An 18,023-nucleotide genomic window follows, 5' to 3' on the forward strand; every position below is an offset into this window, starting at 1 on the left:
CTTACTCTAGAATGCACATCCTCGACCAACCTGACCAAATACAAATTTTTTTATTTATACAGATGTGATCTAAAGGAACATAATTTGTGATACTATGTATTTCAGATTTCATTAATAATTAGACATTAAAATTAAGCTTGGCAAATAGTTTTGTAGCTTTCAGTCCTTCCTTATTCAAGTATATAGAAGCTGTACTTGCATGACTAGAAAATAGCTGCCCGAGGGTATCGCCAAGATGTCTGCCTAGTGGATTGACTTGCCTTTAAAAGGATTTTATTGACGAGGAGTCATGCAAACCGATAAATGGTCCTGTCTCAGACTCAAGGTTAATTACTTTGTTATTGTAAATTAGATTCAGATTCCATAGATTCAGTACATCAAATCAATACATTAAAAGTAGTTGAGTTTTAAACTCTTTCAGTTCTGAATTAACTGGTCCTTAAAGAGATAATTGACCCAAAATGAAAAAGAATAAATACCTGTATGACTTTGATTCCTCTGTGGACCACAAAAGGAGATGTTTGGGGAAAATGAGCCTCACTCACCATTCACTTTCAATGTGTATATACAAAGGATGTAATGAAACTGAATGGTGACTGGGTTTAACGTTCTGCTAAATAGCTCCTTTTGTGGCCCACAGATGAAAGTCATCATTTGGAACCCATATGATGGAGAGTAAATGATGACAGAATTTTTATTTTAGGGTGAGCTATTGCTTTTATACATTCTAACTTGGTACACTGTATTTGGTACTGACTTTTTAAGGCTACCGACAGTTATGTTTTGTTTGAACGCATATTAATGAGGGTGGAGTCTCATGGCCTCTTTCTTAGAATAATTTTTTTTTGTTTTGTTTTTTATCATCAACTGATTGTAAAAACAGAAAGGGGATTAAGAGACATTTTTCAGTGGCAAATGGATTGTGTTGATCTTGTCTTCGGACATGCATTAAATGGAACAAATCAAACCAAACGTTTACTCTCAACACGCAATGAAAGGATTTCAGTGCTTTAAGGTGCTGTAAGCGATAATAGCCTTTCTAGAGTTTCCACAAGCTGAGCCATTGATTAGCCATGCCTCCTCTTTCCAAAAGCCTGCACTCCAAAGATACTAAATGAGCTTTATAAGCCGCTTTTCCACTATCGGGCCAGTGCGAACAGCATGCCCTCATTTGGCCCGATAGTGGAAACGCGGCTATTGTGATCGACATCGAGCAGAAGTGGATGTCAAAAACAACAGCAGAAAAATAGTGCCCTCACCTGACAACTGTTTTGAGCAACATGGCATAAAAATGGCATTAAGCCTCAATTTGCTGCAACTACAATATGATGAGAATGCGCAAAATGATTGACAGGCAGAAAGCTTCAGAGACCGCAGACACATTTTTTGTTTGCTGTTTGCGGAGTCTATCAGGATCTATCTGTCATTATCTTTCAGGGATTAGGAAAATATTTTGCATACCTTTCCATTAAAAAATAGCTTACAGCACCTTTAACTTGTCATATTAAAAGATCATTCTTGGGATTTTAAGAATATTGAGATGGTTTAAATTAAGATTGTGGATCGAAAAATCTATATTTTTACCCAGTCGTAATCCCTGTTATTTTTATTTTAATGGACATCAATTGTGGACATGATTTTTATTTTTATTATTATTATTATATATTTTATATATATAAATAGGTTAAACAAAGCAAAATAAAATTATTTTATGTACTCCCTAGAACCTTCTTACGCACCCCCTGGGGTACACAAACCCCTGATTGGGAATCACTGAACTATAGCTGATGACTCAGACCCTCTCGTTCATCTCTAAATGGAAGACAGCTGTGATTGTTTCCCATTAAAACAATGCTGGAAGAAATGTGGTGCATAGTGGAATACTGCAGCTTGCCATAATCCAATCAGATCACACACATGTAAAACATCTGTTTAGCCACTGCCTTTATTTCACTACAAAAAGTAGATCAAATAAAAATGTGATCAAAAATCTGATAATGCAAACTCTGCATTATTTTACATCATTATTTTCCCAGTGGGTCAAAGCCAGGCAGTTATGCAGTCATATGTACAGTCATGTCACATGAAAATAAATAGGCCTGATTGATTTTAGTGGTATCACAGGGCTGGAGCTGCCATTTCTTATGAGATCTGCGGTTAAAGCATTGGCCAATGCTGTGTTGATTTCAGCTCACAACTTCTTTTAAAAGGCTCTAAACACCCACCAATCGCCCTGATAGCATCTCCGGTTTCCAGCTCACCATGGGGAACAGGAAAAAGTGCTCTCTCTGTCTCTGTCAATTCTTTTCCAGTTCTCTCTGCATTCTTTAATTAGTTATATTTAATTACTCAAAGTGCGAGTTCAGTAGTGAAATGGAATTCCTTGGGCAAAAGAATGTCTGTGTGTATCTCTAGTGGCTGTGTGTAATAGCTCTCTTGGGTGGGGGTGCAATGTTGTTGTGTAACTGAGCCCTCAGAAAAGTAATAAGCACTTTTGGTTAGCTGTTCTGACGGATTGGTTTCGGCATTAGCATCAGCAAACACATCTGCAACAAACATATGAGCTGTTTGTCTTGAGCTGATGCAGACAGGAATTCATAACTAAGATGGGTATGTCGCTTTGTGTAGATGTTTATAGTATAATTATATGTCACTTTTGCAGTGAGTATAATTGTCAGGTTTGTCTCCTGTTTTTCCCTTCCTTGATGTCTGGAAATAATAAACCCCATTTGTTTAACATCTAGGTCAGCTTAGTTTTTTTTTTTTCTTCCTTGTGAAAACAAAGTATAGTTTTGTGGATTTTAGTCCACGTCTGTTAACTTTGAGGTCATCTATAGATGAAATTACAGTGTGATCACACAGCAAGCAATCGCACTTCCGGGTTCTTTTGATCAGCAGCTTTTAATGGTAGGTATGAGTTTGCGCTGCAGTTTGACCTCGTGCGACCCCACGTCCACATGTGTGGAAGTTGTATTTTGGCTTTGCTATACCTTCCTTAGACCCCCGCGTGACTGCTGTGATTTTTCCATACCCCCTTTTGAAATGTAACTAGTCGCCCCTAATAAACACGCATATTTTTTTTTTTTTTTTAGACCACATAGTTTTCCCAAAACTTTTTGTCCACATATGTGGACAGCTGGACTAAGTTGTGAAATTTTAAATAATACCAAGCTATAGAAAGACAGATTTTTTTTTTTTTATTATTATTTATTTATTTTTATCAAATTGTTTATTATGTTTCCAGGAGTTTTTGTTATTCATGTTTTTGAGACGTTACATACATTACATCAAAAATGTGCATACATAATTCTGATTCAATATATTGGCCAGCATTATCCAATCACTGCCAACCATGTTAAAGTACAATTATGTTATAAATTCTGAATCTATGTACTGATTACCATTGTCCCATGTCTGCTAAACATGTTGAGAGTTCCAAACATCATCTGCAGCCTGAAACTGAACTTTAAATAGGATGTTTGGATTGAATGCACTTTTCTGCATAGAGAGCAATAGGATGCTTCCTTGATCCCTATTTAGTGAATGACCTCACCTCCAGTGTGCTCTCTGTCTGTGGTGGTCTCAGAACAGATTGAAATGCACCTTATTTTCATCCTAACTCCATATAAAGCCTCTGAAAGCAACATTTTCCAGTTTTTGGATGCATCCATTGATTCTCAATGTGATAGCGCACAGTGAATATAGGATATTTTAACTGAAACTGAGCAAAAAGTCCACAAATGTGGTCATTTATTTAATTTTTTAAATAGCGTGCCATTTTATTTTTTCTTACCAGATGTAGTTTTGTTGCCATTTCTCCCAAACACAGACTCCTCTGTGATCGACAGCATATTGTTTGGTCACATGACGTGCGTCATAAGTTTAACCTTTTACTGACAGCCCAGAGTCTCCTGAACTAAGATCAGTCAGTTTAAATTAAATTATGCGTTTCGTATAGTGAAGCCAAAACATAATGTCCACGCATGTGGACGTGTGGTCTCAGAAGGATACGCAACTCATAATTTCAATTAATTTAAATAGCCTGAATACTCTTCACAAGACTCTAGACTGTCATTTAATGGTTACAATTCTACCACACCAAGTCACGTGACACAACAGCATGGCGTTGATTTCCATGAAGCGCTACGGGCGCAGAGCCAGCAAAAGTGCCTCTGGTAAAAATTAATAACAACAATAAATAAAACTCGTTTTTTTCATTGAAACCTGTTGGGGTGTAAAGAGTAGTGTCTCGTTTGATATGGCGCTTTAAAAATGCATACATTTTTGCGCATCATAGCGCTGATAAACATGATGTCCACATATGTGGATTTTGGGACATTATTTCCTCAAAAGTAAAAAATAAAACAAAAAAACATGGTAGTTATTTTGAATAACTTTCAACATTAAAACATCTGTGGGTCATTTAACTTATTTGTAATATACATTTTGTTATTTTATTTTGTTATCACTGTACAGTATGGTTCCATTTCTATTTTTACTGTGCATTATCAAATTAAGAATCAATGGGTTCATCCAAAAGCTTATAAAATGTTGCTTTCAGAGGCTTCATATGGAGCTAGGATGAATATAAGGTGCATTTCAAACTGTTCTGAGACCAGTGCAGACAGACAGCACACTGGAGGATAAGTCACTCACCAAATAGAGAGCAAGGGAGCGTTTTATAGCTTTCCTATGCAGCTAAGTGCATTAACTCCTAAAATCCAACGGATGTTTGGCAGACATGAGACAATGGTAATCAATACTAAGATTCAGATTATTTTAATATGTTTGGCAGTGATTGGATGGTGCTGGCCATTACTTTGAATCAGGATTAATTATGCAAATTTCTGATGCAATGTCTGTAACATCTCCAAAACATGAATAACCAACACTCCTAGAAACATAATAAACAATTTTAATGTTTAACACACTTCTAAAGCCTGAGAAATGTGGCATATAAAAATGAAAACCACCATTAGACATGCAATTTGCGTCTTTCCTAAATTATTGGTTTAAGTAATTATTGGTCCACCTAATACCCTCTTCAACTGACTAGCAAATAGCAAATTATTGTTCTGAGATGTAATTAAAGCCTATTAGCTTTTTATAAATAAAAAAGTCCCACCAGAACTTTTAGTTTCAATAGGAAATACGTCAACACTGCATTTGTCAAGGGACTTCATGGGGTCTTTAACTACAGGATTCCCGTGAAAATTGGAAGTATCAGGGACATTTTTAAATTGTAATATCCATGCATGGAAAAGTCATAGGGTAACCACCTGTGTGACTCATTGGGTGGCAGAACCCCATAATGCTCCAAATCAACAGCATTCAAATGTTTAGGTGGTTGTTGTTGCAATATATATATATATATATATATATATATATATATATATATATATATATATATATATATATATATAGTAAACATTTAAACAATAAAAGGTATAACAATTTAAATGTATCAATTCCAAGGTTTGATACCTGACATACAAATGGGAATCTGTCACATCAATCTCCATAAAGAAGTCCTTTTTCAATTATCATCAAATTGAAGTAACCCGGTAACGAGTAGAAACTGTGTTTTGGGATTTCTAGATCATGTATATTTTGTGCAGTGGTGGGGTTAGGCGGCCGTCTCTGACACTGAGCTTAATGACTGGAGCAGTTCCTCTAGCAGGTGCCAGTTTATACATATCCACTAGCACTCACCCCTCTCTCAAGTTTTACACCTAACGATGCCCAGCCCACATGCCTTGCCAGGAGGAAAAACTGAAAGTGTTTTTTATTTTTTGTGTGTGGGTGTGTCTTGCCCCAATTTGTTCCCATAAACTTCCACCACTGGGCAACCTTGCTGCTGGTCCTTTGCAATGTCATTCTTCTTTTTTTTCCCTTGCTTGTAGTTCACAAGTGGAGTGACTGGAAGCGTACTTTGATATTGATTTAATTAAGGGGGTGGGGGGGTGCAAGCGCTGGTCCTTTGTATTGATTTCAGCGCTGGAGGGGAGTCTGTAGGCGTGGAGGTGCGAGCTGCAGTCTCAAGCACTCTTGATTAGCACTTGAGTGTGGTCACAACGTCTCTTGTCAAGGATAAGCCCTGTTTAGTAGATTTGTTGAGTCAAATTGTGTCTAATGTTCTTGACTAGATTTTGATTTAGGGTTTTTGTTTTGTTTTGATTTTATTGGCTAACATATGGCAAAATTGGGCTTTCCCAGTGTAAGTGCAGACGCACCCTCCAGCTCTTATCTGAATCTGTAATGTTTTGTCCAGCATATGCTTTTAATAAACAGAATTATTTATAATTAATAAAAAACTAATCAAGAATCATTTGAGAAACAACTGTGGTGTATCTATAAATATTTTATTTTTTTATTTTTAGACCCCTAGAATTCAGTTCTGATTTCAGGTTGAACTCAGGAAATCTTTGAATATTTTTAATGCTGACAGTGTTTACATTTCTGTTACCAGAGTCAGTAATTAATGGAGGCTCAGGGCAAAACTGCCACCAAGAGTCACAAAAATGAACCCAAAATTTTGAATGTAGAGGTAAAATAATATTATTTACTGCTGACCTAAAGGTATTTGAAATAACAGATATGTTCCACAACACAAAATAATGTTCAATGTTGCTTCTTTGATGATATATGGCTGTTTGTATCTTTTGTGATAGTTGTGCATGAGTCCCTACTTTGTCCTGAGCAGTAAAACTGGCCATTGTTCTTAAGAAAAATCCTCCAGGTACCGCACGTTATTTGGTGTCCCAGCATCTTCTGCACATTTGAGTTCTTCCCAACAGTGGCTGTATGATGTTGACATCCAGCTTTTGGCACTTAGGCACATTTATGGACTCAAACTCAACTATTTAAAAAGGTGCATACATTCATTGATACTCAAGAAGGCAACACTGTATTAAGAACTAAGGTGATGTGAACGTTTTAAGCAGGATAATGTGTGTAATTTTTTTTTTTTTTTTTTTTTTTTTTTTTTGTGGGATGTTTTTAAATATCTGTTATGTAGCTTCTGAAGGGCAGTACTAAATAAAACAAAAAATGATCTTTTATCTCTTATATTTGGATAAACTCTGAAAGGGGTGTGTTAACTTATGAGCCAAAGGGGGGATGCAATCTTATGCACTCAACTTTAATATAAAATTATGACATAGTGTGTTTAATATGTTTAGAAAATACAGGCATTCATAGAGGTAAAAAAAAAAACAAAAAAAAAACCCTGAAATTCACGTTTTGCACTTTATTAAAAAGGTTTATTCCTGTCTGATTAAGTTGACTACACTGAATAGCAAATGATGGAATTGGATGGAATTATTTTTTTAAAATATTTTTTTTTATTTTTTTATTTTTTTTATACATCACAAAGCAGATAAACAAATTTTAGAGGCATTTTCATGCTTTTGATAGTAAGTTGACCTTTCACGACTTTGTCGTGACCAAATTTAAAGGGGCAAAAATGTTCTTTGCATGCCTTCGAGTGTGGAGCACTGCAGGGCTTTGCTGGTATATTTGGAAACTTTCAATCAAAACACAGAGTCAGGATCTCACTCACCACTAGTGTGATGGGGAGGAAAAGGTGCAGATACTGCCCCTACCCTGCCTTCACAAAGGCTTTGAAATCACAGAACTATAATTTAGCACCAGGCCTTGATTACTGTGCCACCGCTGAGGCGTCTGTACACTGAAACGTGGCACATTATGCATAACCCTATGATTCTTTTGTGTCTTAGCTCCTGTATATGTGTCCATATAAATGTACGCTTGATTGTTTCTCTTGGCTGGCTGCTGTATGTAGAATGAGGTCTTTCGCCTCTGCATCTGTTTGTTTTCCCAAATGTAAAGCTATAACTAGCTAGACCAACCTCTGGACACAGGGGATGTGCAGAACTTTCAAAATTGATCGGTAGGTTGCCCTAACGACAATTTGAATTATTCAACAAAAACCTGAATAATTATTCTATTCTTTTAATTATTTTGTGTTCTTGCTTTTAGATGGATCGCAATGGAATAAACATAATCTGTTCATGTTTTTAGAAGTTTAATTTCTTTTAATTTGACACGGCATCTTAAAAATGGTGGAACACTCAAAACACCGTGTGAGATGCAACAGCCTAAGGCGTACGCAATAAAGCGACGCAATAAATGTTTTCTCGCCCATGTTTATCAGAGTTTTGGTCCTAACCAGCCGTAACGAGCGACAGGACTTTGTCATTTATTTGGTTTTCTATTCCCACGTTGAAAAGTTATGCCAGGTAGGCCCTCCCACTGTGAACTCTCATTGGTCAAAGGCTTGTGTCAAAAAAATATTGCATTATCGTGTTCAGTGTGGACAGACCAATGGCTTGTTGCTGGTGTCTTATTGCATCACGTCTACACAGTGTAATATTTATAGCAAAGCACACTGTCAGCAAGCTAATTAAAGCACTTCTGCTAAAATATCAAAACTTATAAACACTTAAGAAAAAATCGACCTCACTAGTTAAAACACCTCAATAATTGACTAATCGGTTGTTGGTTGGTTGCCTAGTAGACATGCTGTTATATCTGGACCAATTTCTTTCTTGCAGATGAGGTCGTTCCATCTGCTTTCCTCCTTGGGCTTTGTCCCCGCCCCCCCGTCTCCTGAGTCAATCTCAAGTGCAGGGAGGAGACATGAAATTCTTCAATACTACCCTTATCCTTGCTGGATGGACCCCGTCCACCCGCCAGTGAATGTTTAATGAGACGATAGGGCAGGTGGGCTGGCGTTTGTCACCACGTGCCACCCGGGTGTCAGTATGAAATGTGGTTTTGTCTTTAAGCTCTGTGTGGGCTGCCGATTTTACCTGGAGAGGAAAGAAAATGAGAGAATGAGCATCACTTCTTGAAAGAGATAAAGATGTGACTGCAAATGGCTTTGAGAACTGTAGTGATCTTCAATTTTTTGGCGAATGCAAAGCCAGTGTACTGCCCCTCTTACTTTTTAGGTACATATCGCAGTGGGTGGTGTTCCAGATGCTGGTGGTCAAATTTAAAAATTAAGCTGATTACTGGCACCAAGTGTTCTCGCTATTTCTGCCCTCGTTTAATTCTGTCATACTCGTACTGTCATATTTGCATATTACATACTTTCAAAAACAAAGGAATGATTTTAATTTCTAATCACTCTCTTTTCTGAGCTGCTCATTTCTGATGCATATGATTTGCGCTCAGCTGCAGCCAGAGCAACATATTCAAAGAAACCAGATTATTATACTCTGTAGACATTTTAATGGAACATGCATTTGCAAAACTCACCACCATGATTGTGGAGTGTTGCTAGTGGTTTCCAGGGTCTTGCTATGTGGTTGCTAGGGTGTTCTAGGTGGTTTCATACTGTTCCAAGTCAAAGAGCTCTTTATTATATTCTGGTCGGATTGAGTCCCTCCTTCAGTACAAGTATAAGGTCATTATTTTTCCCATTGTAACAACTGCCTGGTGTAAGCACTAAATGTGCTGAAAAGCTCTGTGGCATCATTCATGTCCATAGCATGAATAGTGCGAGATGAGTTGCACTCGAAATTTTAATCTCTTGAGAAATGATAAGCCTTTTTGTCTGAGAATTTCTCTTTTCTCTCTCTCTCTTTCTCTCTCCAGCTGTTGCTCTTAAATGATGAGCTCAGAGCATGATGTGGATCCCATTTGCTTGCTTTGTAGTATCGTAAGGTAGGCATGGAAGTGTTTGACCCACTGGATGTGACGGGTATACCTCTCTATTCTATACAAATAAACGCAGGTGTGGGTTTATTTATAGATCCGAATGCAGCTATGCCATGTGTGTACAAGCAGTGCTCATCCCCCATAGCTTGTAATGTCAAGACAGTGTGTCATATGTGAGCGGTGAATCATCCACATATAGCATGAGATACAGACCTTTTAAATGAATCAATCTCCCTGTTTCCAGAGTTACAAGGTCGTGTATATATTTATTTTATATTGTTTCATGAAAATATTCAACACTGAACCCGAGTCTTTCATCTTCCAAACAATTGACGGTTAGAGTAATCCAAATGAAACTGTGAAAATGGCGAAATGAAGGTTTCAGCTATGTATCTGTCAGTACAGTGTGACATGGTTCATGGTGACAGGTTTAAGATGGATATTGGCTCTATGTTGCTGGCCAGAGGGCCTAGTGGCGGACAAGATGTGCAGGTATATCGAGACTTCAGATATACTCAACATCAGAAGGGCCATGCCCTCAAGGCATGTGTGTGTGCAAATATATTGGTTTGTGCATGTGAGTACAGCAGGGATCTTTTGACTTAGAAGATTAAACATTTACATTCATTAAGAGTTCCCGGTTCTGTGCACTACACTATGGGCGGAATACGCAAGGTCACCATTGGCATGGAAAACTTGGAGATAGCAGGGAATTTCAAAATTAAAATTGTCCAGGTCTTGAAAATCATAGAAAGTAAAAATCTTAAAAGTCATGCAAAAGTAATTGAAATTTCTATAGTGAATGCAATTTTTTTTTTCCTAGTTACGTTCTGCTCTTAAATTTCATCAGCTAAATATTACCTGTAATAGTAAGTATAGAGAACAACTTGCTTGCAAGCCATAGTGATGTCCGATTTGTGCGCAGATCGTTCTGAATCGGTTCTTTTCAGTTAATTGGTCATCATTTTTCACAAAACTTCCTAAATGATTAATAAGCGAATCAGTCAGAAGTCGTCAAGGAAATTCATTGGTCAAAAGGGAAACCTAAATAGGGAAAGTTACCACCTATTTCACTTTGTCAAGTTTATCGACCCTACAAGTCTAAAACACAGTGTGACGAGGAGGAGGGCGGGGCCGGCCCCCAATCGGGCTAATCAGCCGAGGAGAGGGATAAAGGCAGCTGGATGCGGCATTTAGAGAGAGAGAGAGAGCCACACGCAGCTGCCGTGTGTGCGTTTGTGTTCCAGTTTCCGCCTCCTCTTTTCCCATTTTAACCCCCCTGTTACACACAGTAAATACACCAAAAATAAGACTGAGAACAAATATTTTTTTTTTTGTTTTCTTTTTTTTTATTGTCCAAAAATAGTGTCACTTTGTTTTCCCTAAATCAGAGCATAGTTGAACCAAACAAATCTGTCACAAAAACGTAGTGTAAGAGACCTGATTTTGGATATACTGTAACAAAATTTTGATGATGTGTTGTTACTGCGTTTTGCCTTTCCAGGGAAGTACTAGTTTCCATCCCATGTCCTCCTCAACTTTACCCATACCAGAGCAGGAGGTGAGCTCAAATCCATAGACATGTTCAGCTCTATTGTAATTAATGAAGCACATTGACTGCAAGCTAGCTATGGCCAATACACACTGCACATAAAGTTTGCTCTCACACAGTCAGAGAGTGTTGTAAATTCACTGAAGGAGGTAGAGGACCTGACCCTGTGTAATTAAAGCTGAATCCTTTGTTATATCTTCCAGTATATCAGCAGAGGACGATGTAATGAAGCATACAGGGAATGTAAGCTGGGCACAACACCTGATCCTGAGCCATATGGACCACTGCAATTCCTGTTATCTTACCCTTAGATCAAGAACACCAACAATACTTAATTTTTAAGTTGGCCAAAAAGAAAAGTCCCTCCAAGTCCTTTTGTATTAAGTAGACCAATAAAAGTACCGTGGTACAACCATGGTTTTTGGACATGGTACTTATACCATAGTATTCTTTGAAGTACCTTGGAGAGTCTTGTACTCTACCAGTCAAAATTTTAAACACACTTGACTGAATTTGTTTCTCATTATCTTAAATATCCTTTGATTTAATATCTGTCTTATCTATATTTCTGTAAAATTTGATATGCGTTGGCCAATTGGCCAATAAGTGTCTTGTTGTTAATGAACTGAATTTAGGTAAACATGTGTGCTAATGACATGTATAATAAGCCCATAAGCTGCAGGGCTCAATGCCAAGAAATTGTTCTACTGGCCCAGTCGGGCCAGTGGTTCAGATTTGTACTTGCCCTGCCAAAATTTTCACTGGCCCCAACACAAAAATGAAAAATAGCTGTTTTTACCCTCATGGCTTTAAAAAATGTGTCCGAAGTGAAATATTTTTTATATATATAAAAATTTTAAGACAATTTCCCCCAAAATTGTATCACATTTATAATTTGCAAGATATGATTTATGTCTTATGTAACCCCATATAAGTGCTTTACAGTTATTAATTCATTAAATCATCACATTAACCTCAGCTGTCCTGCCATTTACACATGCGTTTTTAAGTGAAGAGTTCTGTGCAGCAAATTATGGGTTTTCAGTTACCCGTTCAGTCATGATGTTATCTTTTGAGCCCTGTGTAATGTTTTCATGACCAGGATCAAAGATTTAGTCACTTGAGTTAAAGATTTGATTATTGGATGAATGTAATAAACATATGAATCTCTAAGAGAAGAGACCATGCTACTAAATCAGTTTTGACGTGTAATATATCCTACAGTATGTATTAGACCTCATCTGTGAATTAAGAATGTGGATAAAAACATGAAATTAGACAACCCAAACATGGCCAACACTTACTGATACACAAAGCATAGAAAAAAAGTACCTGTACAGTCCAGAAATGAGAAAGCTGTGTTTTATGAGGATAATATGAAGTAGACTGTTTTACATTGTCATCTTCACCCTGCAGCTGAACTGCTCTCATGATAATAATAGCCATAGTGACTTAGCTTCATTTCATATCAAATGCCCTTAGCATTTCGAATTAAAGTTTACATTTTAAACATTACCTAATTAAGTGTTTTCTTGCATTTTGGATACTGAGCAGCTCAGACTTCCAGACAGTTTTTTTTTTTTCTACGTTACATTCAGCGTCTCATCTCTAAAGGCAAAATAATGAGAAAATTAGTTTTTTTTTTAGTTTTTTTTTACTGTGGGAACAATACTTGCACTCTGTCCATTTACGAATGCTCATGCACGTTAAACCAAGTCTACACTGCACAGAGAGATGATGATGAGAGATGGATTTACAGTCTAATAGAAAAACGTTTTTGATTTCTTGTGCTCTAATGTGTAGATTACTAATTTTCACCAACATGTAAAAATGAAAACATTTGAGGATTTCGCACACTGTGAAGATGTGCAGTACCACTCAAATTCATGGAGTGTGTTTTTTTTTTTTTTCCTGCAATTTTCTACACATTGGTATTTGATGCTGCTAAGACTCTTGGAAAAGACTGAGGACAGTTCTAGGAGAGCGTGCTCTGTGTCAGCACACTCTTGTGCGCTCACATGATTGTGCCTTGGTGCGTCCAGTATGTTATGCGCTCGCGCATCTTTGCATGCTAAATATAATCGTGCTTGCTCGTCTCCGAGTGCTCGGTTAGAAGACTGTGTTTGCACCATGTAATGTTTGTGCTCTCTCGCTTGTTGTCTGCTTGTACTAACGTTATAATTGCAGCACTGGCCCAATCGGGCAAGTGACAGTTCTTGCAACTGGCCCGAACCTCACTCACACTGGCCCCGGGCCATCGGGCAGTCCTTATTGTCGAGCCTTTACATGGTACGGTCATTAATTAGCATGCATTGTATGATGGAGGCTTTTTCTCTTCCCAGTCCATGCCTTCTGTATGAGTGTTTCATGGATTAATTAGGTTAAATGCACAGCCTCCATTAAACCTTTATAGAGCGTACGGAGGACTCCCCCTCCTTATTTATTATTTAGCGAGCCCTTGCTGGTCTGGAAGTGGGGCATGGATGGTCGAAGCTGGGGAAACACACACTCTTTGCCCTGATGCCTGGGAAGAAAATGCAAAACTGTTTTAATTAGTTTAATAAATCAAGGCTGTACATTCAGCTGTCATCTGACATGCTACACTACCCACAGTCACAGCCATGCACCCCCCCTACACACACACACTTTTTTTTTATTTATTATTACTTAAAATTGCTGGCTCCTCAAAATGCCATGTCTCTGCTGTGTGAGAAACTGCTGAGAAGTTTGTGTGTGTGCGTTTCTTCCTGTATGTGCTAATTAACTGTTTAACAGGCAGAATGCTAGAGGGTTAGCCAATTAAACAGACCATTTAAGCCTCTTCTCTTTGGAAATTTGCCAAATAGTCATTAAAACCCCTGTCCACCCCTCACATGTACATAAATATATGTTTAATTGAATACATGCTAGCATTGCTCTGTTACTGGCATCATGCTAATTAGCATCGTGCACATGCTTTAAGGCTGATTGAATGTACTACAGATTTACACTACACATTTTTCACCTTACTTGCTCTCTCTCTCTCTCTCTCTCTCTCTCTCTCTCTTGCACTTTATCCACCTCCTCTTTCATTTTGCACATGCAAATATTCTGATGTTAGCAGACAAAATGATCATAATAACAGTGATGATGTTGGAGAGCGAGAGAGGGGGGATGAAAATGAGCAGCTTAAGACAGGCCCATTAGTTGACTTATTTTAAACTGCTTTCCTTGAGGGATGTTTGGTGATTGTCTACACTCTCTCTCGCTCTTTGCCCTCCCTCTGCCTGCTCTCCATTAGTCATGCCTGACTGTGTGGCCATTTTGTCACATATTTCCTTACCCCAGCAAACCCCACACCTCAGTGATTATACTGATTGCTCTGTTGTTGGGAGAAATGTATGAACAGCTGAAGGACTATGGCTGAAAAAATAAATATCTGTACTGGATGTTCTCATTAGAAAGATCTTTCTTGTTTCAAAGCCATTTCGATATATTAGAACTTTATTGCCCTTCATTTAATTTGAGTTCACTTTTGTCACGCCACCTGTAGCATGCTAAAGCAGCCAGGACTTTTGGGGTTTGATTAAACGTTATTTCTATATTTGCAACAGACCTCAGGCCTAACTAAAACTTAACGGACATTGGTTATCAACGAAAAAGTGTGATTTAGAATTGGCCATTTGTTTAAATGAGGAAAATATAGAATAAAGAAAATATAATTCTTGGAGAAAATATGACTCATAGGTTAATGTAACCTCGTAATATAATCATATAATCAAGATTATTCTTGGCAATCCTGCCCAAACTGGCTAAATCAGGGCACTAACTTCCAGGGCCATTGCTTAAACTCACGGGGCCCAGGCCTAACTATAGAGGATCTCAACTTTGATGATGTGTGTATGTGTGACGGTATTCAAGGAAGAGATGTTGACTCTTCTGTCCTCCTCACCTGTCCAGGTACTCAACTGGAGAACCTTATGGAGAGCATGCGAGGAGAGATTGCCGCCCAGCCTCCAGTAGAAGGATCCTATGCCCCCTGCAGAGGAGATTTCTGTATTGCCAAGTTTGCTGATGGAGAATGGTAAGAGCCAATTAACAAAGAGGAAATGCAAATGTCTCATTAGAAGGCATCTTCACTGAGTTGAGTGTCCTGATTTTAATAATAAATTAGGTAAAATGTTTGTTAGAGTTATAGCGGAGTTTTGCTGATGGTCACATCTGGAAAGGTGGATGTGGATCTGATGCGCAGGTGATTTGTTGTGTTTAAAATAAGGTGGCTTGGGTGAATTAATGACGCATTACTTTTTTTTTTTTTTGTAAAAAAGCAGAAGGGCACCAGTGCCCCATTTCTCAGCAAACAAGCTACACAAAAATTGTTCAGACCTCAAAGTCATTGTTTTTCAAAGAGCCATCTGTTGCTTATGGGTATTTTTTGTTTGTTTACATTTTATATCGGAGTAATTTGCCCTAGATTGCTGGACCTTATATTGCTCTAACAAGCTCTTTGTCCTTTAGGGAGTCTGGAAGCTCCCATTGTCCTATCACAGACGCTGAACAAGCCGCATCCTCAGTGGGGTGACTCATTATTCAAGTGTCTGCTGCTGGTTTTGTGTGGATGTAGTATTTCTGTTGTACAAACTAATTTAAGCTCCATCCAGGGCCTGTTAAACAGCTGTTTACAAGTTTGAATTTGTCTTTTTCTTCTAAATTTCATTGCCTCTGAGCAGTGAATCAATGTAATCACTTTTTTTACTTTTTTTTTTCTTAGCATCTTTGTCATGTTTACATTGCTAACAGTCACTATTACATCCCAGTCAGCTTTGGGCACCATGTTTTCCCACGATGCAGAGGTACAGTATCATTCTGTGAAGTTAGAGCTCATTAAAAGGATAGTTAAGAGAATAGTTAAGGGATACATAAGAAAGAAAGTCATACAGTTTTGAAACAAAATGAGGGTGAATGCATGATGAAATCATTTTTGGGTGAACTGACAGGGAAGACGCAGCTGAAGGTCTTGGAAGTACATTTTTGAAAGCCTTTGAGAGTGGGAAGCTGTGGATCAGGCTGCAGTTTTGGGATGATTGGGGTGTTTTAGCATAAGTAGATGGTATGGAGTGAGCAGGGGGCCTGTAGTGTGTAGGAATGTCTCGGTTTGATGAGATGGGAAAGGAAACTCTTCTTAGACTTCTTGTGTTTGAGGTGTCACGCAGAGCTTTGAACTACTCTTTATGAATATTAGAGGCTTCTCCTGCTTTTATGATTTTAGGGCGAGAGGTTATGAATACAAGATTGACTCTCTTCTCTAACCACTAACAACAGAACCGCACAGCAGCTCCTTATGCACACTCTTGTGCAGAGTTCAGTTAAGGGAAAGATACTAGTATTTGCATAGATCTTTACTGAAGTGGCATGTTTTCAAATGGGTTGAAATTGGAGGAAACATACACTCCTTTTCAAACAAGTGTGTGTCGATGTTGATGCCATAGCGGGTGCCAGATCTGGCCTGGTTTCGCTCGTTTCCAGTGAAGAAAAGCAGTTCTGGGCCTGATAAATGGCTTCGCACATTCTCCTAACGTTTGATGGAATACTGTCCGCACGATGTAAAGTTTTCAAAACAACTAGATTGCTCGTATTATAATCAACAAAGCTGTCACTAAAAGCTCCTGATGTGGCCCGCAATCAGTTGGCAGATACCCTGTTCACATTAGTTTTCCCTATCCGTCTGAACCAAAATTATTATTTTTTTTTTTTACTAATATCATATGTGTGAATCAGTGTCTGTAATTAACTATTAAGGAAAATATTTGCTCCCTTGCTTTTCAGGGCACATTTTTACCCTAAAAGGTGCATTTTTTCCTAACCGTTTAAAACAGAAACCGTTTCATTAGTTTGTCAAATACTTCAGTTTATAAAATCATTAATTCCAATTCTCAAGATTGAGAATGTATTACCACTTACCATTACAATTAAACCAACATTAACTCTTTTACGAGATAGTATTTATAACAAGAACTTTTTTGTTTTGTTTTAATTTCTGTGGCATTTATGACCCTGGTGTAAATTGATATCTATTAATTTTATATGTTATATATTTAAATAACTTTTAACTGTTACATCAAAGCCAGGTTGCGATGAATTAAATTAAATTAATTCTTTAGGATGTTTGAATAAGTTCACAAAACTAGAAGCAACTCTCCAAAATAAAGATGGCTATGTGGCATTAACTACATCAACATTCACCTCTCAAATAAGTGGAAAAGTTGGCTAGTTTGATCTGACTTGGATGTAAAGAAATTGACAAAGTAAACATCCTATGAAAAAAAAAAAAATCACTTACAGTAGAGACCTTGAATGTGAAAAAACTTGCAAACAGTTAAAGAGGAGAAACTCTGAGAATGTTAGCTGTTAAACAAGCCTTGAGAGGATTTCAAATGACTTCTTACAAAAAAGGCTGCATTTACCCCAAAAAAACAGCAGATGCTTGAATAATGAGCTCCTGCACCAACACCATTTCAGGCTCATACCAAAGTGTCAGTTTGGTGGAAAGATTCATGTTAAGAAACCACATTCTCCCTGAGAAGTTCCATATCAAGTTGTCCAATGTTTGTGGATAAGATGCATATCTTTTCTCTCCTTGATCAGTGTATGAAATTAGACATTTTGTTCTCTCTTTCTCCATAGGTACAGAGCACGTGTTGAGAAGATTGAATCCCCAGCAAAAGTTCATGTGTTCTACATCGACTATGGAAATGTGAGTATCTCTGCAGTGTGTGTCTGTTTGTGGGAAAGTTCATACATAATG

The 18,023-nt window shown here is 37.8% G+C and overlaps 1 protein-coding gene across 1 annotated transcript in view; it reads left to right on the forward strand.

The window, feature by feature from the left end:
* LOC127434836 (staphylococcal nuclease domain-containing protein 1-like) overlaps nucleotides 1–18,023 on the forward strand; it is a 280,085-nt gene that overhangs the window by 227,267 nt on the left and 34,795 nt on the right. The window contains exons 19-20 of the mRNA XM_051687847.1: nucleotides 15,179–15,302; nucleotides 17,903–17,972. Coding sequence (XP_051543807.1) covers nucleotides 15,179–15,302; nucleotides 17,903–17,972 — 194 coding nt within the window. The remainder of the gene's footprint in view (nucleotides 1–15,178; nucleotides 15,303–17,902; nucleotides 17,973–18,023) is intronic.

Source organism: Myxocyprinus asiaticus, chromosome 45 (assembly GCF_019703515.2).
Source record: "Myxocyprinus asiaticus isolate MX2 ecotype Aquarium Trade chromosome 45, UBuf_Myxa_2, whole genome shotgun sequence".
NCBI lineage: Eukaryota > Metazoa > Chordata > Actinopteri > Cypriniformes > Catostomidae > Myxocyprinus > Myxocyprinus asiaticus.